At 40.8% G+C, this 26,694-nt stretch overlaps 1 protein-coding gene across 1 annotated transcript in view; it reads left to right on the forward strand.

Annotated features, from left to right (window-relative positions):
* MON2 (MON2 homolog, regulator of endosome-to-Golgi trafficking) overlaps nt 1-26,694 on the forward strand; it is a gene marked incomplete in the record, with an annotated part of 2,751,369 nt that overhangs the window by 2,153,555 nt on the left and 571,120 nt on the right. The window contains 1 exon segment of the mRNA XM_044088289.1: nt 19,555-19,848. Coding sequence (XP_043944224.1) covers nt 19,555-19,848 — 294 coding nt within the window.

The raw sequence follows: 26,694 nt of genomic DNA on the forward strand, positions 1-26,694 counted from the left end.
AAAAAGAATAAAGGAACATCTGTATCATATTAGCAAAGGGAATAAAACTAATGCCCTTGCAAAACATGTCATTGCCAGTGGTACTGCACATACTTTTAAGTTTTTGGTTATCGGGAGGGTGCACTAGACATTAAGAGGATGTGGCATCAGGAATAGTACTGAGCAACTTGATTCTAAGTGGATCATTAGACTGAGAGGTGATAGTGGGCATGGACTGAATGATGTGGTCCCTATAAAACCTACGCTGAAATCTAGGAACCTTAGACGCTGAATGTTTTTTATTTATGTATTATTGTATCTTTTATTTATTTATTTATTTATTTTTTATATATTTGTTACATATGCATTATTATGAATGTATTCCTGTACTTAAGTGAAATGCATATGCTTTTAAGTGACTGTTTAGTGCCTTGATGTCACATGATTAATCAAAGTAAGTATTATATGGTATTTAAACTGAGTTTTTTAGTTTGATAGACATTACCTGAAGAAGCAGCTTAGTCTGTGAAAGCACTAGTGTCGATAATAAAAGTTTTTTATATTGAAACTGGCCATTTTGGAGTCCCTCTGTCTTGCTGAGGTAAAGGCCAGTTGACGTATTTGTTGTAGTTTGGAAGTGGAATCAGCTGAACATGTAATAGTTGAGTCATCTGTATATTGAATTAGTGATGCTTGGCCTAGTGAAGAATGAAAACTGTTAATGAAAATGCTGAATAAAAGAGGTCCTAGTATGCAGCCTTGGGGAACTCCAGTAGAGGTGTTAAGATATGGAGAGAGGGAATCTTGCCATTTAACGGCCTGTAGCCTGTCTTCTAAGTAGCTTGAGAACCAGTTAAGAGATGAGGGGGAAAGCCCAGTCTTGCAGAGTTGAGTTAAAAGTAAAGGGTGGGAGACAGTGTCAAACGCTACAGACAGGTCCAGAAATAGAGAGGAGACAGTTTTATCGGTGTCTCGGGCTCTATTAAATGTGTCCATAAAAGATATGAGGGCAGTTGTAGTGCTGTGACCTGGCTTGAATCCATATTGTGTGGGAGATGGAATTTGATTATGAATCAGAAATTCTAGAATTTAAATATGTATGCATTTTTCCAGAATCTTTAAGATAGGTGAGAGAATGGCTGTTGGTCTGAAGTTTGAGATGTTAGTATTATTGCCACCTTTATGAAGAGGAAGAGTAAATGCTTTTTCCAGATTTTGGGGGCAAAAGATTCTTGAATGGATCTATTTACATATATGGTAGTAGAGTGGGCAATAGCTTTGGCTGCGAGTTTTAGGAATTGAGTAGGTAGGTTGTCAGGAGCGTTAGAGCAAGGTTTGAGCTTGAGAAGTAATCTTTTTATTATGGTGTTTGGAATAGGTTTAAAAGTGAATATGGGTGTAGAATTAGAAGGTGTGGTGGAGAGGGAGCAAGAGGTTAAAGCTGGAGGAGTAGTTGGGTTTGGGCTACTAAGAACTTGGGGAAATGTAGCAGTAATATGTGCTATAGTGTTCATAAAATGAAAGTTGAAGAGAGTGGCAATTTCTTGATGAGTTTTGTCAGGATGTGGACATGGATTGCTTTTGTTTGTGCCTGGATTTAGCAGTGATGTGGCAGCATCCCCAATTTTTTTATGGTGTAACTTATGGTCAGTCTGAAGGTTTAGGTAATGATTTATTTCAGCATGTCTAGTGGGTTTTTATTTGCTAGCCAGTCTCCAAAATCTGTCTCTGGTTTTCATGAGTTCTTTAGTACTCTTGGTTAGCCGTGGGGCATGGCTTGCCTTAATAGGGTTAAGACAAAGAGGAGCTAGGCTATTTAATATATGAAGAAATGTTGAGCTGGAGTCGGTAACTGCATCATGTAGAGGGAGAGTTTTTAGGATGTACCAGTTAATGTTTTTTAGAGTATCTAAGTTCAGAGGGATGAATTTTATAAGGTTCCTTGTTTGTTTATACTGATGTGGCTTTTGAAAGCAGGGGGCAGTTCGGTGGACAGAGGGAGAGATGGTCACTAAAGGTGTTAAGGACTGTGTCGACAGAGGATACTTTATTGGGGTCAGAGAACAGAAGCCAATCTAAAATGGAGCCATGGCCATTGTTCCTATTAGGTCTAGTGGTGAAGTGATAATCTGAGTGAAATTAAATAGGTTGATGTTTGAAGATGTAATGCTAGAGCAAATGTCTAGCCAGTTGATATTTACATTGCCAAGTGTGATGGTTTTATTTTTAATATTGCTGGAAATCCAGGCAAGGTTTTCCTCTAGTAAATGTATATTGTTGCCAGGGGTATATAGAGAACTATTGTACATAATTTTTTGAGTCATCCATTTCTAGGAAGGAAATAAGAATTTCAGCATTGTCAAATTGAGGAGTGGGATATGTGTAGAGAACTATTTTGAAGGTATTGGGAAGGAATAGTGCAACGCCACTTCCCTTTTTGTGATGTCTATCTGTTCTTAATGTTGTGAAACCTGGAGGAAGAAATTTGGAGTCCTTAATGTAAGGTTTTATCCAGGCTTCTATAATAACAGTGATGTCAGGTTTATTGTGGGTAATCCATGTATGAAAGTCAGGGATTTTATTACAAATGCTTTGCAGGTTTAGTGTGACCATATATAAGGATTTTTGGGAATTGCTGATGTGAGGTTGTGTTGAGGTAATGAATGATATGGGCCAAGGATTGCGGTGGGTGTCCCCACATAAAGGTAAGGTAGATAATTTGAAGGAGTAATACAATAGCTGTTGCTGTTTGCTGGGATTGGTAAAGTATGTATGTTGGTTGGTGGTAAAAGTGTGTGGTGTAAAGAAATAGTTACTTTTTTCCTTTGGGAGTATTTGTATTTTGTATAGGAAAATGGGTTTTATTTGATAGAGGCTTGGCTATATATCTGACTAACTGTCAGAGAAGTGAGATAGGGAAGATGCGGTTGTAGTGTGTTTGTAGGACAACGAAATGGGTTTAGAGCAGGGAGGTATAGTAGGTAAAGGAAAAGTGCAAAGAAAAGTGACAGAGGTAGTATGTGGGTGCTGGATGGACTCGTGGTGGGAAGGATTATGGAAGGAGGAGACTAATCGCTGAAAGTAGAAGGATAAGAAGGTAATGAGTAATGTAGAAGAAGTGTAGATAGGCTGAAGAGAGAAATATAAAAAATAAGTTAGAAGGGGGGAAGGGTAGAAAGAAGATAGGCTAAGGTTAGAGAGAGTATTGAGAGATTAAATAAGGTTAGATACACCATTTAGGTATTAATGAGGTAAACTGGGAAGGATGGGATGGAGAGGTAAAAATTAGAGGAAATAATTGTATAGTTTATCAAAGATAGGTAAAGTATACAACTTGTGGTGTAATGGTTGTTTATAGATCTTGAGGAAAAAGGAGGGAAAAGTGTGGGAGAGAGTGTAGTGAGCTTAGGTTGTGTAGGTTATGTGAGTAGAATAGGAAGTGAAGTGGTGGTGTTTGAATGGTTGAGGGTAGGTAGGAGGAGCTAAATAGAAATAAATGTTGGAGTAGAGGGGTGGGTGGAATTTTTGGGTTGGGTGGGGGAGCAGAGTGAGCCAGACCGGAGCAGGGGTGGACCAGATCTAAGGAAACCGAAGAAAACAATCACTGAAGCCATAAGTTACAGCAAATGGAAACTACAGCTGACCTTAGAGTAAACTAAGAAAACAAGACGGAGAAAAAGGGAATAACTGTGGGGAGGGGAATACATATACAGGCAAGGAGAGAAGAGAGAGAACATAGATGAATAAGGCTAAATGGAGGGATTAAACACTAGGAGAGGAAACTAAGTAAAAGAAAAAGCAGGGTAGAAATAAAGAGGGGGAAAGGTCAGAGGTGTGCTAGCTGCTGTTCACAAATAGACTTTTACAATCAATATGAGTATAGCATGACGTACTTTAAAATTAAGAACAGAAGCAGAACTGTCGGGCAGTATTAAGGAGCCGCATGTAGCTTTGCAGTGAATAAGGGAGGGATTAGCTCTGTTCACAAACAAAAACCTAGAAGGAGGAAAGAAATAGCAGACGTTAATAGAGAACAACAACTATGACAATGGCAAACATAGGATAACAAACAGGGACAGAGGGGGGATAAAGTGAGGAAAAGAACAAAGCTATACATTAGAGAGTGAATGAGTCAACTTTAGATAGTAAAGGAAGGAAGGCCTTTTTAAGCCTAGCCATGTATCCCACATCTCTGATAAGTTCTGATGCTCTTGATAAGTGTAAGCATGGGCCTGGGAGATGAACCATTTACAGGTTACCTGTGTCCATTAGAGACATGGGTGTTAAACCACTGATGAATTTCCGGTTTCCCATCCACTTGTCCAAGTTGCACTTGAATTGGTTTAGGGAGGAACTCTGCTTCACATGGATGTGGAGGCTCTTCCATAGATGGGGTAGTCTCCAGGATACATACTTGTCTCTCCAGCAGGTCCTATTTATGTCTTAGTTAAGGTTTAAATCTTTAGAATGGGTAATTCTGGTGCCGTTTTTTTTTTTTTTTTTTTTTTGTGGCTATGCAGGAGGTCCATCAGAGTGGAGTCTGACAATGCCTTGTATGCCAGACATAGATCTCCCCTCAAAAGCCTGTAGGAGACAGATTACAGGAATAGGGCCTTGAGATGGTCTGCATAGGACATTTTACTTACGCCCTGTATTCTTTTAGTAAGGAACCTCTGTGGATGTTCCAATTGTTACATATGTCTGGTTAGGTACATACCAAAGGGGGCATTGTGCTCAATGATAGGTCTGATGAATGCCAAATACATTGGAACAGTGACTTCCTTGGACTTGGATGCTATACCTTTGTTTATAAGTTGTGCAACATAAAATGATTTCCTTACCATGTAGACACGTGATGGTCAAAGGCTAGATTACTGTCTGCGTGTCCCTAAATCCCTGACTACTGGCTCAACTCTAAGGGGTGTGTTGTCAATATGATAGTTACCAAGGATGGATGAGTTCCCAAAGGATACTATTATGCATTTCTTGGCATTTACTTTTAGTCCATGGTTCTGACACCAGTTGTCTGTCTGTGTCAATCCCTCTTGGAGAACATTTGTGTCAGTGTGAGATTCAGTGACAGCTCCTAATTTGCAGTCATCTGCAAATTTAGTCAGCCAGAGACCACTGGCATTGACCTTGACATCTGAGAAGTAAATGCCAAAAAGGAGTGGTCCAAGGACTGATCCCTGAGGGACAACACTTGTGACTGGTCTCTTTGTAGATGTGGACGCCCCAATTTTAACTTCCTGGGTTCTGTCTGTGAGCCAATCGGCTGTCCACCAGGTAACATACAGGTTTGTACCTAACCTCTTTAGTTTGTTAGCAATGCCCGAGTGGGGTACTGTGTCAAATGCCTTGGCCGGGTCAAGGTAGGCAGTGTTAACGATTTTCCCTTATTCATTGCTTTGTTGACCTTCTCAAAGAAGTCCACCAGGTTGCGTAGGCATGATCTGCCCTTGATGAAACCAAATTGGGTTGAGTCCAGTGCCTGAATGATTCCTATGTCATTATTGATCATTTTCATGATAATTCTTTCCATGACTGCGCATGTGGGAGTAGTCAGATTTATGGGTCTGTAGGTTCCAGGGTCTGTAAATGGGCTCACCTTTGTGCAGAGGCATGGCTGTTGCTGTTCTCCATTCATGAGGCATGAAGCCTGTTTGGTGGGCTACAGTTAAACAGCAATTCCAGAGGGCCTGATAGATCATGTTTCATGCAATTAACAGGCATCCTGGGATATTGTCTGGGACCATTGATGCAATGTTCTTGGCCTTAGAGAGAACATTAAGGACCTGTTCCCTAGTGATAGCATGGGATATTATATTTTATGGTATATCCTAAAGGAAGGTTGATGGGAAGAGAGGGGTAAAGTTGGAGCTGAATTTGTCAGCCGGTCCGTTTGCTATATCTTCTGGCAAAAGTATAGGTGACTCCATTTACAATGAGCACTGTGTATTGCCTTTGAGGTTGTGGACATAGCTAAAGAATGCCTTATGGGTGTCTTTGGCCTGAGAGGCAAAATTTACCTCAGATTTGGCTTTGGTAGACTTTTTGTCCTCTGAGTTGTTTATTTAATTTGATGGGAATGCTTTTTTTTCCTGCTGGATGCTGCACCTTCTAATTTTTTACATAATTTTCTTTCTTCTGTTATACAGCTTATTGATGATGTGATTCTACCAGGGTGGCTTGTTTTTTTTTTAGTTAGTTCTGTTCTTCTTCCTGGTGGGTACAGTGCCTCAAAGTTTCGATATGGGCTTCCTGGGTCATCGAGGGGGACTATAACTTGCAAGGAAGTGTACTGGATTTTGCCTATGGTGATTTGAACATGGAGAAGTTCACGTGCATTGTCCTATTTGACTAACCTTATAGCCTTGCGATATATTTATTTTTGATGGAAATTGAGACACCTCGACCTTTAGTCCTGTCTGTGTCGTAGCTGGTCTAAATGTGTGGAAGGCATTGGAACCTTGCACTGTTGGTGTGCTCTCCGTGGATTTAGTCTCTGTGACCACACATACATCAACATTCTCCAGGGTGAAGAAAGCTTCTAGGGAGCAAATTTTATTGTTTAGACTCCTAACATTGAACAGTAACACCTTTAGATTTTCTTGGTTTTGATTTGCTGTCTCGGAAATACTTTGTTGGGCATTGCCTAAAAAAGGCAGTAATGGGGGAGGACATTGTTTTAGCTAATATTCAAAACCCTAGAATGGAGAGGTGAAGACCATCCCTTGCAAAGCAGCATGGTCTGTTGACCATCTCCTTTAATGCTGACAAATATTGCATCCCTTTAAAATGACACCAGAAATCTAAACCAGTTTATTAAAATCAGTCATCTTTTGTTCATATTGTAGTATCGTCCTTGGAGAAGGTAAAATGCTGCTCAGTACTAGGCTCATAGCAGCCTGGGGCACACATTCCGAGAACTCCCAAGATGTGTCTGTTCATATAGTCTATGCAGGTACATCTCAGGTCATTTAGACCCACATGGACTATGACTGAATCATACTGGTCCAGTGACCTGAGTGCATGCATAACGTGGCAGATCTTGGCTCCTGATCAGCAAACTGACTGTCTCTTTTTACCTACTCAGCTTGGTGAGAGGGACATCAGTGTGTCTCACAATTAAGTCTTCAATGACCAGAATGTTGGATTCTGTGGTGGTTTGCCTTATGAGCTTAGAAGCAGAGGCTCCATGAAATATGGTTGTATGTGTTGATGCTGGTGTTTTGAAAGAGTGCATTCGAGGTTGCTGAGGGTGTTTGTTATGTGTACTTTGTCTAGGAGATCTTTGGATTTAGTAAGATTACATTTAAGTGCCTCAGCATAAGTGGATCTCCGTGTTTGCTTTGAATTGTGTGTGATGGGCACAGTGTGTGTACTACTGACAACCTTCTTGACATTAGGAGTGCTTTTATGTGAGAGCTTTGCCATCAGTGACATTGTGTAAATGCATCACTCACATACCATATCAGTTTGTTTCAGAATGAACTGGTTGTCCGTAAACATAAGGCAATTTCTGTATTGCCTCAGGATGCCCATATCCAGCAAGCTGGTAACAGAGATAGTGGGACAGTTCATATCCATGGCAACAGACCCTTTTTTATTGATTAGACATTTGGACTGAGAATATAAAGTAATGTCAGGAGTATCTAGTTTGCAACTCTGGTAGCAGTGCTTGTCACTGCAAACTACTTGTTCTGTGTGTTACTATGTATTGGTGAAATTTCAATGGTGCTTTTACAAGAAAAATGTTAACTCAAGGTATCTGTGGCTATACAGGGCACTGCCAAATACTTGAGGGGAACCTAATAAGTACAGCCTGATGATTTATGGATAAAGTATTTAAGCAGATATTCTAAAGTTAGAAGCAAATCAAGCAGTACTTACTGAAAAGAAAGAATTAGCTTGTTAAGAATTGATGAAAAGAGGGAAGTCACCTGAATGGCTACTGCCTGACTACTGCTAGGGTTGGTCTCACCACAGCTTCACTTTGCTAGGATACAGTGCACCTTTCCAGTGATCAGCAGTCCCCAGGAAATAACGTTCCTATGCTCCTCTCACCAGGAGCAAAACAGAAGCACTAATCCCAAGATGACTACTGAGAGGCAGAATATGGACTCTCCAATAATTGGTAGTCTTGGAGTAGATGTTGCAGATTTTAAAGGTAAGATGGAAAATATGTTAATTTCCTAAAATCTGCAGTGTGCACTAAGCAAATAGATATGAAAAAGGAGGTGATTTAAGCTTTAGCTATCTAAATGGAGGCCCACTAATTTTAAAAGATATATTGGAAGGGGTGAGCACTTTGTATTCTGGTTCTGTGGAATACATGTGCTGCCCAAAAAATGTAAATAGTTGAAGGGAAGTGATTTCACATAATGATAATTTTGTGCTTGCTCACAGTAGCAAGTGAAAGAGGAGAGAGAGGGAGGTATGTGTTCAAATTAACATAAGGGGCAGGCAGCTAGAAAGACAGTTGAGTTTAAGAACATAACAGCACCAGGGTGGTAGGGCAAGGAAAAGCTTAATTTCTGTGTGACTTATTATCAACACATCCTAATACTGAATCCTCTGTGATCTGTGTGGGTTACCAGTGGTCTCAGGGACCATCACCTGCTTTTCACCTGCCACATGACGAGTAGTCTTAGGGTTCTGAACAGGTGTGGCAAGCAAATGTACTCCACTCTTAATTTTTGCAGTTAAGGCCCTCACCTGATTTGTCTCATCTGTCCAGATTTGACGAGGCTTCTCAAGATGTGATGGATGACCTGTTGAGGAGGTAGCAGGTCTTCACCAGTGACGAGGACTTCTACAATCAGCCTTTGCTACCCTTTTCCTCTTCTAGATCAAGCTGTCCTCGGAAGAGGAAGAAACCTCCTCTTTGCCTAAGGAAGGCAATCAAGTACCACACTTGATCCTTTTGGTGTTAGCGAAGACCCCAAAAGTTTGACTTCTAGCTGAACAGCAGCAGCCTTGACTGTAATCTGAGACATCCTTTGGGAGGGGGCTGTGGCTTGGAGAGTCATCACAAAGAAGTAGTGGGTTCCAGAGTTGCTATTGGTTGGCTGTTAATTGCATCTGCTAAGTTCACCACAGAAAAAAGCTTCACTAAGAGAACACTGTCTCAGCCTTCACCTGAAGGGCATAACTGTATTTAAACAGTACAGAAGTGTCACAACATTTGCATTTATGTTCTTCTCTTTCTTTGAACTCCAGAGGTTGTTTTCAGCTGTTGTGCAGGATAAGTATTAGCACATCCAGAATCATCTAAGATGTCAGCTGCTTTTCAGCATTTCTTCAAGTTTACCCTGGAGGCAGAATTTTTCTTTTATAACTGTTTGCATTACTCTGCACCTTGTGTGTTTAGAAATGTTTAAGCATGGTGGCAGCCTTTTGGTAGTTATTGATTAAAACCTCAGTCGCCATACTCAGAAGCAGAAGTAGTTGAATGAAGTTTTTAAAAAGTATTGTTTACTCAAAATGTGCTGGAGAACAAAAGTAGTGAACATTCATTTTCTGGAGGTCCCCCTCCCACACCTGCTGAATAAGTATCATCAATTTAGTTATTTTCACAGCTAGAATAAAAAAAAAATGTTTGTGAGTTGTGGCAACTTTTTAGGATAAAAGCGGTTTGTAGAACTTCCATTTATAGCATGTTAGAATCAGTGTGAGTGACCAAGCCACTACCCTTGGGTGGAATGACCATTGATTTCATTTACTTTAATGAATGGCTTATCACAGCCCCATTGAAAATGGAGAGTGGCTTGTTTATCACTGCCATACCTCTTGACAATGAAATTGAGTCAGAGAATCACTGAAATGTTCCAGAAGTCATCTGTGAGCCAATCCAGCATACATTTTAGGCACAATAGTCTGAGCCATATGAGACAGTGTTCCAGTCCCTCATGGAAAATCTCCCGGAGTGTAGTCAGTGTGCAGTGAACTTCTGCAATGTGTTCTGAGAACATAACAGGTTTTGGTGGCATTTAGTAACTACTTCTGCAAGGTGTAAGCATACACAAATGTTAGAATAGAGACAGAGTTGTCACTTGAAGCAGCATTTAGAAAAGTGGAGGATCATGTTTTTGTCTCATATTTGGTACATCATTCTAGTTAGTTCCTGTTACATTCTGCTTGGAGTGTGGTTTCCTGCAGCACTAATGACAAACCATCTTCAAGGTAGGATTTTGAACTTACCTGAATGTGTGTGGTGTGAAAAACATGCATGCTTATCAGGACTGCTGGTTGCATTCTCCTTTTCTTGAGAGGAGGGCTGCCTTTATGTTTTGCAAGTCTTTTAAAGTATCTTTCATCAGGTAGGAACAATTACAGCTGTTCTGAATGTATCAGCAAGAAAACCTGACATTGGTTCTGTGTCCCTGAAGTTTTATTGGAGCATATGAGGGTTTGGAACTTGCCATCAGAACATGGTCTGCTCTTGCCAGTCTGAGGTGTTTCACAAGTAAGGGATTTAATATCAAATTTCCTAAGCAGGTTTCTCAATGAGGTCTGTAGTTAGAAGATGCTTTGCAAAACCTAGACATTAAACGTTTAAGATATGTAATGTTTAGGAATAGTACTTTTTCATTGATGTCAAAAAGCTTGCCATTTTTGGCTTTAGCAGTTGACTAATGTTTTTTGGCTACATGGTTTGTCCCTGTTTTAGAAAAGGACATTTATTTGTTGATTTTCTTTCATCTCTGTTACTCAAATTCTCAAGGGCAAGCTTCAGTAAGAGAAACATATAGTATACATACTGGTGTCCTCCTTGAGCAGACCAGTTGGGTTTCCTTGCTGTAGAAGCCGGCAGTGATTCTTCATTGCCCACTTCCTCTGTAGTGAGGACTGCTTATGCATTACTAGGCTAATATGTTCCACCCAGGTCTGGAATTCTACATTATTCACACCACCCAACCACACGGTCATTGTAATAAAAATCATGACCGGTTTTGCATGTGTTTGTGTAGAAAGGTGGCGTCTTATATCCCTTAGCTTTAAGTTGACCATAGCTTGGGCACCACATAAGTACCTGAATAATTAACTGCAGAATGTACTTTATTCTGGGATATCTCCTTTTATGGGGTGAGACTGAAGTGGGTCCATTGGGATCAGTGCTGTACCCCGGTTAACAAAGTCAAAGTAAAATAAAATAAAAAAAATAAGATTATTTTTTAGCTGTATAATCTTTCCTTACACTGAAGGATAGGTACATGTAGTCAAAACCCTTTTTGAGGAATGTCCTCCCTTTCACATGACAATTACAGTTCCACACTGAACTACTCACTACATAAAAGGTACCATTTTCCCTTCTGGTAACTTCCCTGTTTGGTTGTTTTCTAAGTCTGGAGAATTCCTGAGTTAGCCTCTCTAACAGGATAATTTCTTATTTCCGAGTCAGTCATTTTATTATGCATTGGTTCTTTCTTAAATTACACAGGCTTTTAACTAGGCCATTTCATTTGTTGGATTGTTTTCCAGATCACAGCAGTCATGTAGAAGCAGTGCTCAACAAATGGTGGCTGTAAATGGAGTTGCTTGGTCAAATGCAGGCAAGGAGGTGAACAGCTCAGTCATTGTCAGCACTGTTGGCTTTTTACAGTTTGTGCATAGTTGTAAACAGGTAGGGATCTCCATTCCTGGGCCAAACATTTTTTCACAAGAGGATTGACAGCCACTGTGTACTACTTTAAGGGAGTCGTCTTATCTCTGTTTCTGTTGCTGCAACTTGGTCTAAGATCTGCACTGTGGTTTAGGTGTGACTTGGAGAGCAAATTTTGATAGGCTTACACTGGAGGTCCTCATTTTTATAATGGAAAATTAACTTTTTTGTTTTTTTATTATTTACCAGAACTTGATTTGCAGGTATTGTTTACTACTTAAGGATGCTTTGACTAAAGTATGCATGACCTCAGGTCTTCTAAAGCATATTGGTTTGAAGATGTACTGAGTCTTCCCCCACCCTGATCCCAAAAGATGTGGCACTATTCTTTTCTTTAACAGAGCAAATATTTCTCCATTTCTACATTTTAGGCCCCTTTTCTCAGGTCTTCCTTGTTATAGACCTCTTTTTTTGGCTTATCGTGGATAGGAATGCTAAAGGAAGAGGGAAGGATTGCTTACTTTTGTTAGGATCATGCCTCTATCTGTGTCATTGAGCTGAGATAGCCATTTAAACAGCACTCCTCTTGACAAGAACTACCGGGAAAATTTATGGACAAATGCTGTTTGCTGGCCTGAGGATTCTCTGCTTGTGCTAATCACCTACTTGAATAACTTATTTACAAGAAAATCTAAATCTGCAAGTGTGTCTCCTAGCAGCCCTCCCCAGGATACTGTTTTAGACACTGACCATTGAAGAACTGCTGGTATTGTGTATTTTTCCTGAATGTCCATGGTTTCCCTTTCGGAGTTTGTTGACATACCTCTCAAATGCTGTGATTTGTATATAACGCTGTGATTTTTTTAATCCTCAGATTTAGCTTTGTTTCTCCTACGTTTACTGATCTTTCTTTCTGACAATTGATTTATTTAAGGAACTATACATTTAAGTAACAATATTAAGCCTATACAAAGATTTCTTATCTATTATTATATGGGGTCTAATATGAGAAAACATTTGGTCTTGAAAAATAAGAAAATCTTTGTGTTTTTTAAACGTCAGTACTATGATTGCAGAAGTTGAGAGTTATGCTTTTTTTACTTTTATTGTTGAGATTTATTGATGGAAATGACATGAAATGAGATGGCATACCTTACTCTGCTACTTAGAAAATAAACGTAACTGTGACATGGTCATTGATGCACTCTTTGTTCATTAGTGGTGTAGCACATAAGTGACACTTCACAATGTAGCATTAAGTATTGCCTTCTGATGATGAAGTTGTGTTGTTACCTTCTGACTGACTAATCGGCCTCAGTCATGCTGTATATTAAATCTTTGCATAGTTGTTATTTTCTGCGAATGCAGATGTTCTTCATCTCACATTGCAGCAGTCCTTACACTTGGGTAGTCCGCTGTCCTCGGTCGGCCCGAATATCAAAGTATTAGGCTGACGTCGGTCAAGGCGCTTAAGACTGACATCAGGACGCCAGGGTACAAATGCGCATGACCGACGTCATATCCTCAGTCTTTGCCGCATGGTCCGATGCAGAAGCAGCGTTAAGTGCTGTTCGGCGTTCTGAAATTTTTCGGAGTTTCAGACCGAGTCAAAGTTGGCAATATTTTAGTTTTTCTTGCCACAGTTGTTTACCGGATGTCAGAAAAAGTGAATAACTGTATTTCTTGTGGGAAACAGATACCGCATAGAGATTATCATACTTTGTGTATTCCTTGTTTGGGGCCTGAGCACGACGTTGTTGGGTGTCGCTTTTGTGCTAGGTTCAATAAGCGGTTAGATTGTGCCAGGTTGGTCTTCGGAAGCAGTGCAATTATAATATGCCGTTGGATGCTCCGGCCCGCTTCTTCGAAGAAGCGCAAAGACAAAGCAGCTAAACCCAGGCAAGAAGAGTCGTCGGACGCCGGTTCTTCAGTGGAACCGGTGGTTCCGCCGGAGGCTTCTCTGGAGTCCCAGGGGGAGACTTTGATATTGCAGGATGTGGCCTCTCAGGAGGCAGGTCAGGCTGAAGGGGCTTCTCAGGTTACTGTACTCCCTCCCTTCCTAGGGTGGTTAGGCCCTCTCCTTCTGTTTCCAAGGCTTCTCCCAGAGGCAGGCCAGGTTTAGCTTCTGTTGGTGTCACTCCTAGTTCATCAGGATCTGTGCCCAAGAAGCACATGCTTAAAATGGCAGAAGATTTAATTACTTTGATTAGAGGTTCTTTGCGCCCTCCTGATAAGAGGCCTAGGGTGGAACGAGAGTTGGGGAGTTTTGAGCAGGGTTCGGATGTTTCAGAGTCTTCTGAAGACTTGCAGGAGTATTCTCCTTATTCTGATTCTGATGTGGATGATTCTACTCCTTCTGCTTCTCCTCCAGAGGATTTTTCTTTTCAGAGACTCTTCATTCCATGAGGGAACATTTTAAGTGGGAAGGTCAGGACTTCTCTGATTCCAGGAAAAGGCTTAGGGAATTTTGCTTTTACCCCAGCATAGGCCTTTGGCTATACCACCTGTTCTGGATGTTGTGGAAGATGTGTTTGCAGAGGCTTCACTTAATCCTGATTCTTTGCCTCCTGCTCCTGTTAAACCGGACAGGTATTACAGGGTGCCTGAAGCTCATAAATATCTTTATAAGAGTCCTAGGGCGGACCCAGAAACTGTTAGTCAGGGACCTCAAGGCCTCTGTTGTAAAAATCGGTTCCTCCAGATAAAGAGGCCAGAGCTTTGGATAGATGGGGAAAGAAAGTCTATACTTCTTCCACCTTAGCTATGAGGGCTTTGAATTGCCAGTTTCACATGTTGAAATATCAAAACTATCTTCTTTCTCAATTGAAGTCTAAGGTAGATGCTCTGGCGGAAGGCATTGAGTGTAAAGAATTACAAGATTTGGTACATGTTTCTGAACAGGTGGGTAAGCATTCTTTACAATGTGGTTTTGATGCTGTACAGGCCTCGTCTAGGGTGGCTGCCACTGGGTCAGTTCTTCGCAGGCATGCCTGGCTGAGGGATCAGAATTTATCTGACCATGTTAAGACAAGGATTTTAGATGCTCCTTTACAGTCTGATGTGTTGTTTGGTTCACCTGTGGAGGCAGTCTTAAAGAAAATGGAAGACAAGGCTAAGTCTATGCAGGCTGTTAAAGATTTTGCAAGTTCAGCCTCCAAGTTTAGTAGGAATTGGCCTGCTAAGGGGTGGGCGTACCCTTCTTATGATTCACAGTCTAGGGAAGATCTAGACGTGGTAGGGGCAGAGCTCAGGGCTCTTTCAGACCTAGAACAGGAGTTCACCTGCACAGTCTTCGGTGAGGGCAGGGGCCAGTCCTTTCGTAAACAGGCCCAATGACCTACCTTTTCAGCTGCCAGAGCCTTCTTGTCTGGCAGCGCCTTTGGGAGGAAGGTTGGCACTCTTCAAAGAAAATTGGAGTTTAATTACCCAGGACAGATGGGTATTGGATATCATACACCAAGGTTACAAGTTTTATTTCCATACCTTGCCTCCTTTCAAAGGCATGCCAGACGTTCCTCCTCAGCAAAGAATAGAGGCTCACAAACAAATTTCTCTGCTGCTTCAAATAGGGGCCATACAGCCGGTCCCTCTGCCAGAAGTGGGCCTAGGATTTTATTCTCGCCTGTTCCTAGTACCAAAGAAGGGGAACACGTGGAGACCAATTTTGGATTTATCTATCCTCAATACTTATCTGGACATTCCCAAGTTCAAAATGTTGACGTTACAACAGCTTTTACCTCTGCTGGGCAAAGATCACTGGATGGTGACTCTGGATCTCAAGGAGGCTTACCTTCATGTTCCTATCAGGCTAAGTTGCAGGAAGTATCTGCGTTTCGAGCTGGGACTTCTCATTATCAGTTCTCTGCATTGCCCTTTGGCTTATCTACTGCCCAGAGTGTTCACGGTTCTGGCTCCAGTGATAGCTTTCTTCAGGCTAAAAGGAATACAGATCTATCCTTATTTGGACGATTGCCTGATTCTGGCCCAAGGAAAGGACGAACTTCTTCATCATTTGCAATATGTGATAGCAGTGCTAAGATGCCTGGGGTATTCTGTGAACGAAATAAAGTCCAGTCTAGTACCCTCTCAGGACATGTGCTTTCTGGGTGAGAGACTGAATACAGCATCCCAGATGGCCTTTTGACCCCGGACAAACAAAAGAATCTTTCCCTTTACTTCCATCAATTGTCTCATCAGTCCAGGCTGACTGCAAGGACAGTCCTTCAAGCCTTGGGGTTCATGGCATCTTGTATTCTGGTGCTTCCCAATGCCAAACTGCATATGAGGAAGCTACAATGGTATCTCACAAATGTATGGACACAGCACTGCCAAGATATGGACACTGTCATTCAGATAATACCTTGCATTCAAAAGGAATTTTTGTGGTGGGCTCAGGAATGTCACCTAAACAAGGGACTCTCTGTGACCCGGCCAGAGGCGAGTCAGATTCTAACGACAGATGCCTCAGACAAAGCTTGGGGAGCTCATCTAAATGGAAAGTGGATACAAGACACGTGGCCTGCCAGACTACAACATCTACATATCAACTTGAAGGAGATGTTAGCAGTCCAATTTGCATTAATAGCTTTCAAGGATTTACTTCTTCCAGGGCAGGTGTTGGTTCTAACAGACAACACAACTGTCGTGTGGTACATCAACAAGCAAGGGGGAACACATTCTTATCCTCTATGCAGACAAGCAATGATTTTGTGGGAGACTGCCCTCAGTTTACAGCTAAATCTTCAGGCAAGGTTTCTGCCGGGAGCACAGAACTCCTTAGCAGATGTGTTGAGCAGACAAATTATGGATCCCCACAAGTGGAAATTGGATCCTCATGTATTTCAGAAATTGACAGTGTCATGGGGAACTCCAGACATAGATCTGTTCGCTTCTCCACTAAACTACCAGCTGCCAAAGTTTTGCACAAAAAGGTTTCATCCCACAGCTTGGAAAGTGGATGCTCTTTCTTTCAATTGGAGCAATCTTCATGTGTATGCCTTTCCACCTCTGCCTCTCCTCCCAAAGGTACTGCTAAAGGTCAGACAGGACAAGTCAAAGATGATTTTAATAGCTCCAGATTGGCCTCAACAGCACTGGTACCCATTACTGAGAAGTGTGGTACGGGAGCCTCCATGGCCTTTGCCTTCGATTCCACACCTGTTGTCTCAGGAGAACAGTCATTTACTCAATGTCAAACTTCACTCTCTTCACCTAACAGCCTGGCATATTCTGTTTTAAACCCTGGAGGGTCTCACAGCAAGTTTTGAATGTTATTTTGGAGGCCAGAAGGCCTAGTACAAGGAAAGTGTACGCAGATAAATGGAAGAGATTTTTGTTTTGGAGTGCAGCAAAGGAATTTGATGTTTCTAAGCCTAATTTAAGTGTGGCTCTTCAATATCTTGCTGAGTTACTGGACAATGGTTTGTCCTTCTCTTCTATTAAGGTTCATGCTGCAGCAATTTCTGCTCACTATGACTGTGACCCACCATTGTTTTCTCATCCTTTGTTTAAGCAATTCCTTAGAGGGGCAAAGAATATAAGACCCCAGAGCTCCTACTCCTGCTTGGGATCTCAATTTTGTGTTGGAGAAACTCACTCTACAACCTTTTGAGCCTGCAGCTACTGCTGAGTTGACATATTTATCATGGAAGACTGCTTTTGTTGGCCATTACCTCAGAAGGGTTTCTGAATTACAGGCCCTTATGGCGGTTGAGCCTTTCTTAATTTTCCATAAGGATAGGGTATCTTACGCACTAATCCTTCCTTTATGCCTAAAGTGGTTTCTAGTGTGGCTTTAAACCAAACTATTCATTTGCCTACTTTTTATGCAAACCCCAAAATAAAGGGGAAAAGATTTTGCACACTTTGGATATACACAGGCAGTTGCGATATTATTTGAGCAGAACTAAAGGGTTCAGGCAGTCTCAGCAGTTATTTGTTTCATTTGCTTTGGGTTCTCAGGGCAAGCCTGTGTCAAAACAAACTATTTCTAAGTGGATTGGGTTTTGTATTGCTTTCTGTTATACCCATCATGGTAAGGAGATTCCAGCTGGGATTAGGCCTCATTCCACTAGGGCTACTGCCACTTCTACAGCTTTTGGTGGCAACTAAAGATATTTTGGAGGCAGCTACTTGGAGTTCAGTGCATACTTTCTCTAAGCATTACCACCTTCCGCTTTACTCTAAATCTAGGGCTGGTTTTGCCACTGCAATTTTACAGGGCATTTTGGCAGCTCCTACTGCTTTATAGTTTTGCCATCCTCCCTTACCTCTGCTTTGGGATTCTACCCAGTGTAAGGTCTGCTGCAACGTGAGATGAAGAACATAGTACAGTTTTGTACCTACCATAAATGTAGATGTTCAAAGATCCACATTGCTGCAGTCCTCCCTCCTTCCCTCTGTAGTTAGAGGCGGTTGTGGTTGGGTTGTGAATATTGTGGTTATTGTATATATTGTAAATATGAATAGTGCAAGGGTGGTTGGTTGTTTTTTGCTGTCTTTTGGTTTTGACCTTTCTTTTAGGGTCTTCTGACATCTGGGGCAAGAAAAGACTGAGGATATGACGTTGGTCATGCGCATTTGTACCCTGACGTCCTGATGTCAGTCTTAAGCACCTTGACCGACGTCAGCCTAATACTTTGATATTCGGGCCGACCGAGGACAGCGGACTACCCAAGTGTAAGGACTGCAGCAATGTGGATCTTCGAACATCTACATTTATGGTAGGTACAAAACTGTACTTTTTAATGGTTCCAAACTCTGCCAACTTGTACATAATATAAAGTTCAAACTACCTTTGTGTTTTTGTATGTTTTGGTTAGCATGTTATTTCATATACTGTACTTGAAGTGTGTTAATGCCTTTACTTTGAACTATTTTAATTTGCCTAAATCTGTTTTGCTTCCACCTGTGTGATACCTATTTATGTTAATACATGCTTGTTATGGAGGTGCTGCACGAACTAGGATAGTCACTTATGGCTAGGTTACATAACTAGTCACTGCTTTGTTTTTTTTTTTTTAATTTATTATTTCACTAAACCGCTATTACCAATTGTTTATTTATTATTTCTTGTTCTTTTACTGTAAATACATTTCAAAAAGACAAAGTAAGCAATCATTTTTACTCAGCATGTGCAATAAACACCTAGTTAACTGGCACCCATGCGGATTGGTAGATGCCGGATAAGTGTGTTTTCTGGTTGCTTGAGAGTTACTATTAAAAATAGACCTGGCAAATACTGCTTCTTATACTATACCATACCCTACCATAAACACTGTATTGGTTTGATTTTAATATTGAAATACAGTAATTAAAAGACTGTCTGGAATAATAATATTTTAAACGTATATTACCACTAGAAAGTGTGGCACGCAGATCGTTTTTTAGTGGCATGCTGAGTGGATTGGAATTGAATAGAGAGAGAGAGAATGAATGCATGTATGAAAGCAGAAGTGACTGTATGAGAGATCGGAGAGGTGTATGAAAGCTGAAGTGTGTGTGAGAGATCGGAGAGAGAAAGAGTGAGTGAATGCATGTATGAAAGCAGAAGCGAAAGTGTGTGAGAGATCAGAGAGATGTATGAAAGATGAAGTGTGTGTGTGTGTGTGAAAGATCAGAGAGAATCTGCAATCTGATGCAAACTGACTGAGTATGGAGCGAGTGTTGACATGTTAGCGATTTGACTTCTTTGCTTTGACTTGATCTCAGTTGAGGCGAGGGAATTTATTTGCATCTTCCTTTTTAAAACTCTAAAAACTAAGTTATGTTTCTGTGGGGGGGGGGACAGAAAGTGCAACACATGTTTGCTATGGTGCAACACATGAAAAACTGAATTGTTAATACTGTACTGTATTTCTTCGATTTTTTTTTCCTGGTTGCTTGAGTTCTGGTTAACTGAGAGTTTATTGTACATATAATTTTATGTGGGAGTTAATGACTGTTTATAACCACTGCTAATTATTTTACAGTGGAATATTTCTGATTACTTCTATCAAAGAGGTGAAGCTATTGAAAAGGAATTAAACAGAGAAGAAGCGATCTTACAGAAACAAGCAGAAGAAAAAGGGGTACCTTTAAATCGCCCCTTTCACCCAGCACCACCGTTTGACTGCCTCTGGCTTTGTTTGTATGCTAAGCTGGGAGAATTGTGCATTGATCCTCGTCCTGCTGTTAGAAAGAGTGCTGGACAGACTCTGTTTTCTACAGTTGCTGCCCATGGAACATTACTGCAGCATTTAACATGGCATACTGTTGTGTGGAAGGTAAATTGCAGTTCTGAAATGCATTACATATTTGGAAATAAGTTGTAGCCTGCATGAAAAGAATGAGTTCTGTTTTTTCTTTCAACATATTAGGTTTAGAAGTATTTTATGGAATTTTGTCCAGATCTCATATGATCTCTAAGGTACATTTGTTGTATTTAGTCAAATAATGAAAATGTATTGCCTGGTATTAAATATACAATCCATACAGAATGTCTGTACATAAGAACAGTGTGTAAGATAGAAGTATTGCAATTCTGCTTCTTTGAGATGCTTTGATTTATATTATGTATTCCTGTTAACAGTAGAACCTGTAGATGTTATGAGGAGTGTGAAACAAGTAGTTTGCTATGGTGCCTTTGGTGAGGTAAGATGTTAGACAAACAAATCCTAGACCTACTCAGGAGTATATATTTTTATCTGTTTTGGTTAACTGTTTAAGTACTACTTAAACTTACTATATATTTTTGGCAGAGTGAACTTTACTTGTACTTTCAAATCTCAGTGCTTTCATTTTTCCCCATTTCCTGTTGTGGATGTTCGTAGACCTATTATTGTGGTTCTGCCCTTGGTATGTCTTCTGTTTGATACTCTCTTCCATTCCGGTTAGACATATTTTTTTCTGAAAACTAATACTAAGGGGCATCTTTTCCTAAGTTGGCATACATCGTGCTATTACTTGCTGAACTAGGACAGCATACCTCTGAGCCTACCAATTCTTTTTTTTTGTCACAGTCACAGTGTAGATCTTGATATCAAATTCTATTAGGAAAAACTTCCTGCATTTATGTCTTAAAAAGTGAAGCCTTCAAATTGTCCATGTGACCGTAATAAAAAAAGTCGGATACCAGCATATTATATATGTATTAAAATATAACAATTTCCTATGTTTTTATACCGGTGGCAGTGTAATGCTCTTGATTTATGCAGCAGAAAATTGATATGTTTTCCTAAGAAACCAGTCTAGAAAATGGTAACTTTCCATTATTTAAAAACAGTTGTTTCTTGAGTTAGTAAAGATGTTAGCAATTTTTTTTCTTTCCAATCTGCATATGCCAACAGCTAGAGATGGTGAGTCTACAGTTGCAGGCAGTTCATAGGTAGGTACTAGGCTGTTGGCCCTAGGGCCTATAGAAGTCTAGCCAAACGGTACCCTGGCTTTTGCCACCCAAGAAATTTATTTTCCTGTGCCCCTGTCAAGCAGAGCCACAGAAGTGATCCCCGGGGTGAATTTCCTATCTTTCATCCAATCATCAAGATTTTTCTTGAAGAGTGCTAATTGAGGAGCTTTGTTTGATATAGATAGGTAGTTTGTTCCAAAGTATGGGAAGTCTCTGGGACAGGAATCTATCCCTCCAGCATGTTCTGTTTATTGTGGTGACAAGGTTTAGGTCCCTAGAGCATGTAGCTCGGAGGGATTGGGATTTCTTTATGTGGAGCATGTCCAACATGTCTGGGTTTGACATAGCTTTGTATGTTAGGCAGAGATCGCCTCTGAGTAGACGATATGCGACAGAGTAAAGCTGGAGTTTTTTGACACGGTCTGCGTAGGGCATCTTTTTGAGGCCAGTAATCCTCTTTGTGAGGTATTTCTGTGGCCTTTCCAGTTGTTGTAGATGTCTTGTGAGGTACATACCAAAAGGGGCGTTGTACTCTATAATGGGTCTAATGAGTGATGAGTAGAGGTGAACAAGGACCTCTTTTTTCCTGGATGAGAAACCTTTTGTGATGAGGTGTGCTACTTAGAAGGATTTCCTGACTACTGTGGCGATGTGATTATCAGAGGAGATACTACTGTCCACCTGTGTCCCAAGGTCTCTTATCACACTTTCGGTGTTAAGTAGACTACCGCCTATGTGGTAGTTCATGGGTACAGAGATTTTACCAAAAGGGACGATGGTGCACTTTTTGGCATTGAGCTTGAGGCCATGGTTTTGACACCAGGCATCTGTCTCAATGAGTCCCTTTTGTAGGATGTCCACATCGTTAGGAGTTTTGATTATGGTTTCTAGTTTGCAGTCATCTGCGAACTTTGTTAGCCAAAGACCTGCTGTGTTAGCCTTTTCTTCAGAGAAGTAGATACCAAACAGGAGAGGACCTAGGACTGAACCCTGTGGTACTCCACTTGCCACTGGTCTGAAGTTGGATTTAGAATCTGCTACTTTCACAGTGTGGTATCTGTCAGTGAGCCAGTTGGCAACCCATCTTGTGACATAGGGATTTATACCTAGTTTAGTGAGTTTGCCTATAATTCCAGAGTGGGGGATGGTGTCGAAAGCCTTGGTGAGATCTAGATAGGCTGTGTGAACCACCTTACCCTCATCTGTGGCTTTGGTGACCGCTTCAAAGATATCTATCAGGTTTAGGAGACGTGTAGGAACCAGAGTTTGGAGATTACCAATGTCAAAGATATGCTGTAGGTGGATTGGACACACTAAATTGGCCCTAGGTGTGAGTGTGTGCGTGTGTGTGCCTTCCGTGGAAGGTTGAGTGCTGGGCTGGCAACTTGACACCGTAAAACTCCACTGCCAATCATGAGCGGACAGGTGATCCGTTGTGGCGACCCCTAACCGGGAAAAGCCAGAAGAAGAAGACTTGTTTATAAGTCCGTGATGATACGCTCCATAGCCTTGCAGACCAGGCTCATCAGGCTAATGGGGCAGTAGTTCCCGAGGTCCATGGTGGCCCCCCCTTTGTGGAGTGGAATAACCGTTGCTGTGTGCCATTCAGTGGGCACAAAGCCTGAGTTGTGGCTATGATTGAACATGGTACTTAGGTGGGGTGCCAGTTCGTTCTGTAGTTCATGTAGAACGCAGCCTGGGATGTTGTCAGTTCCCATGGATGCTGTGTTCTTGGCTTTGGAGAGTGTGTTTTTTACCTGTGCAACCGTGATTACAGGTACTTTGCATTCTTCCGGTGTAGAGATGGGCCCTTTAGGGGATGAGAGAGGGGTAAAGTTAGCACTGAACCTATCTGCCAGGATGTTGGCAATGTCCGTTGGTTCTGTATATTTAGTGCCATTGTGCTGTAACTCAGAGCAGATCTGAGTGTTGCCATTGAGATTCTTGACATAGCTATAGAATGCCTTGTGGTTGTCTTTAGAATCAGTGGCAATTTTGTTTTCGTAACTAGCTAGGAGGATTTTATGAGGGATCTCAGCTTCTTCCTGAGGCTGACCACGGAGTTCCTCCAATCATGGGATTTTACTCTTTTTTTGCAACAGTTTCTTTCTTCTGTTGTAGAGTTTGTTTATAGCAGGGGACCACCAGATTGGCTTCCTTTTTTTTGGAGGATAGAACCTTGGTTCTGTTAGTTAATCTGGAAATGACTGAAGAATGTGCTCTGAGCAATTTGAAACATTGTGATTAGTACATAAGGGGAACTGGCAAGCAGTTCAGTACATATAAATTAAAATTTGATACCGAGAGAAGTAAATGCCTTTGCAGGTAGTTCCGTCCCTGGCAGTCTTGGCACTTGCATATTAACTATAACAGCTAACAGTTTATTCATTTAAGGATAACCAGTGTACTTTTCCTAAGGCTAAAAATCAGTTAACTGAGAGCATGCATGCTGGGTTTTTTTTCACATCTGGGATGCAAGTAGAGGTAAGACAAGGACAAATGGTTTTCTGTGCAAGGGAGAGCACAGGCACTAGTATGTGCTTCCCCATAATTAAACAGCACTAATCAGAATAGGTACAGCCTGAGGGCATAACTGTCTATTTGGGGCAACTGCCCTCATATGAAAGGGTAATTTTCCTTTTTGGAAAGTGTATGTATAACTTTGTGTTTGTTGTGAGTTAAAGGGGTTCAAAATTTATTTCGTTTCTCGTTTCTCAAGTGTTTTTATTAAATATTTTGGAAAGTATGACTTGGTTTCAAACAGAAATGAGAAGCAGTGGCTGCATACAGTAGCAGCCTACCAAAGTTTACTTATAAGTTACCAGTTGGATATATATTAAAAAGAACTATCATGTAGAAAATGTGATATAGCTTCTTATTGGAATGACTGCCTTATCAGTTTTATTATAGAATGTGAATTGCATTGCAGAATGTACTAAAATATATTAAAAATGATAGATGCAAACATCAGTGTTACAGGAGACACATATGGATGTAAATGAGTGTGGTGAATTTGCAGTAAACATCTTCAGAATAGCTATCCAGCAGAGTATCAAGGACAAAAAAGGGGTAATACTGATTGGGAGAGGGCACAGGTAGTGATGGAAGAGGAGAAAAAAAAATTAGATCTGATGAAATATATGTGAGTACGTGGAGTGGAAGATATGAATTTAGTAGCAGGAGCTGAGAGAGAATTTACATGTTATTTCCCAAGGTCCAAAAACTGGGCTAGACTGGATATTTAATTGAAGGCTTTTACATCTGATAACTATTTCAGATCATGTACCAAGAAAGTCTAAAGTAAAGGTAGAAGGCAAAGAAGTAAAAAAAGAAACAGTGGTGCTTTGGAAGGGGAAGAAGGCAAGGTTAAGTGGGATAAGTTGATTCTTCAAATACAACAAGGTGGTTTAGGATTGCCTGAGTTGAAAGAATATTTTAGAGCTACACAGTTAAGGATTGTATACATAACACAAGTGGAAATCTATAACTCAAAGTGAAAATAGTTGATGATAAAATGGGGGAAATCCAAGAAATGGGAGATTTTAGTTGCAGATCCTTAAGGAGAATAACAACCATACAAAATATTATTTTCACGAAGTAGAAGGAAGTATTCTAAGAACTAAGTCAAGACATGAATGGAGAAATGAGACTGCTGATACAGATGACTGCATTTAGTAAGAGAATAGGCAAGAAGGTGCTGAAATTTACTGGAGAAAACTGGCAAAGGAGCAAAGGTATTGGGAGCAAATAACTAGAGGGGGAAAGGTAATAGAATGGGAAGAGGCCAAGAAGACATGTGGACTGTAGGCTAGAGACTGCCTTCCCTGTCAAGGTTTGATATCTGAGTATAGGCAAAGAGAAAGGGCTTGGGGGATCTTAAGTGCTTTTATAGAGTTTTTAGTTGAATCTAAAACAGAAGCTGCTGTTAAAAAAGGTTATTTATTAGGGCATATGTTACACAATAACTATACAAATCAATAAGAGGAGGATAGAAGAAACTGGGAATACAGATTAGATAAGCAATATATATGGGAACCATGGAAGGACATATGTATAGCTAAGTATGCAACAAAGTTTAGAAGATCCACACAGCCAAAAATAAAAACTTCCACGTAGATGTAGGAACACTAACAAAGTAATCCAATATCGACCAAAAACAGTAGTTCCAGTTCCAGGAACTGAAAAGTTTGAGTAGCATTGAAATAATGCCAGCCGATAAGGGGGGAGGGATTGTGGTCCTAGATAAAATGCTCTATTTGAGTAACATGCGATTACTTCTTAGTAATTCGGAGACTTATGCCTATTTGACACCTCTAGGCCTGAAAGGAGTGATAGAAAGAGTGCAGTTTTTTCTGTTTGCCCTTTTGCAGACTGGTATGATATCTGAATCTCTCTTTGATTATTTAAATGTTGAATTTCCAGTAGTGCCGCTTTTATATGGTTTACCCAAAGTGCGTAAACACCTGCTGAATCCACCTATGCGGCCCATAGTTTCTAGTAGGGGTTGGGCGACAGAACTGCTTTCCATCTTTGTTGAGAAGAATCTCCACATATATTTACGAGACTGTGCAACAGTACTAAAGGACACTAAAGATTTTTTGAGTGATCTTAATAGATACCTTGAGCATGTATCAGGTCCTTATTTTCTGGTGACTGTTGATATAGAGTCTTTGTTCACCGTCATCCCCAATGATTGGGGGATTGAGAGCATTTATGATCTGCTGAGAAGCAAAAATGTGGAGGGAAATAAGATTAGGCTTCTGTGTGCCCTTCTTGAAATCATACTGGAGAATAATGTTTTTTTATTTGGGAAAGATTGTTGCATCCAGAAAGCTGGCGTAGCGATGGGCACAGCCTGTGCCAATAGCTACGCCAGCCTTTCTTTGATTCAGTGGAAAATGAACTATGTGCTTAATAACAACGACTGCTGTGGATCCATCCATTGGTACAAACGTTTTGTGGATGATATTTTTCTTGTGTAGCGAGACACTGAGGAGAAATTAAATTAATTTTTGTGTTATTTGAATGGCATTACTAGTTTTCTGAAATTCACATTTAGGTATTCTGAGAGAGAAATAGATTTCATGGATGTGAAGATTAATATGTCATCCACAAAAGCAGTCTCCACCAGTCTATTTAGAAAAGACGTAAGGAAAAGGAGGAGGCAAAAATAGCTAACATTCGAGCCTCTGCTAAAACAAGAACCCTAAGCCTTTCCCTGAATCAGAGTAGGAAGGCCCTCTGGCTAAAGTGCTCCTCATGGAATGCAGAGTCTCTGAATTAAGTAATCCTGAGCGAAGAAGCTGTAGGAGTGAATCATCGGATGCAGAATGGATCTGAATAGGATACTCCTCAGCGTGGAGAACAGAAGATTCCAAGCCTCATCCATCTGTTCAAAACTAGAAAAACTTGACTCCTGCATAAAACCTTCAATCAGGCGGGGCACAGGAACCCCAATCATATGCCCAGATTAAATCTTTAAACATTTTGGGAAGTATTAAGCAAGCATGTGGGCATTATTTCTGTAGCCAAATAGGCGAAATAAGTATATGAAGCTGAACCAGAAGGCCTACAGGAAAGAAAACTGGCAACACAGAAGGAGAAGGGGGCCTCAACTACCTTGGGAAGAGAGGGAAAGACAGTCACACCTAAAGCCCCTCAGCCTGGCCTGGCCCCCTCCTGAGAAGGCCTGGCCTGTGGTGCATAGTTTCGCCTAGGACTGTTT

The sequence above is a fragment of the Protopterus annectens genome, chromosome 11.part0 (assembly GCF_019279795.1).
Source record: "Protopterus annectens isolate FY-2018-M chromosome 11.part0, PAN1.0, whole genome shotgun sequence".
NCBI classification, from domain to species: Eukaryota; Metazoa; Chordata; order Ceratodontiformes; family Protopteridae; genus Protopterus; species Protopterus annectens.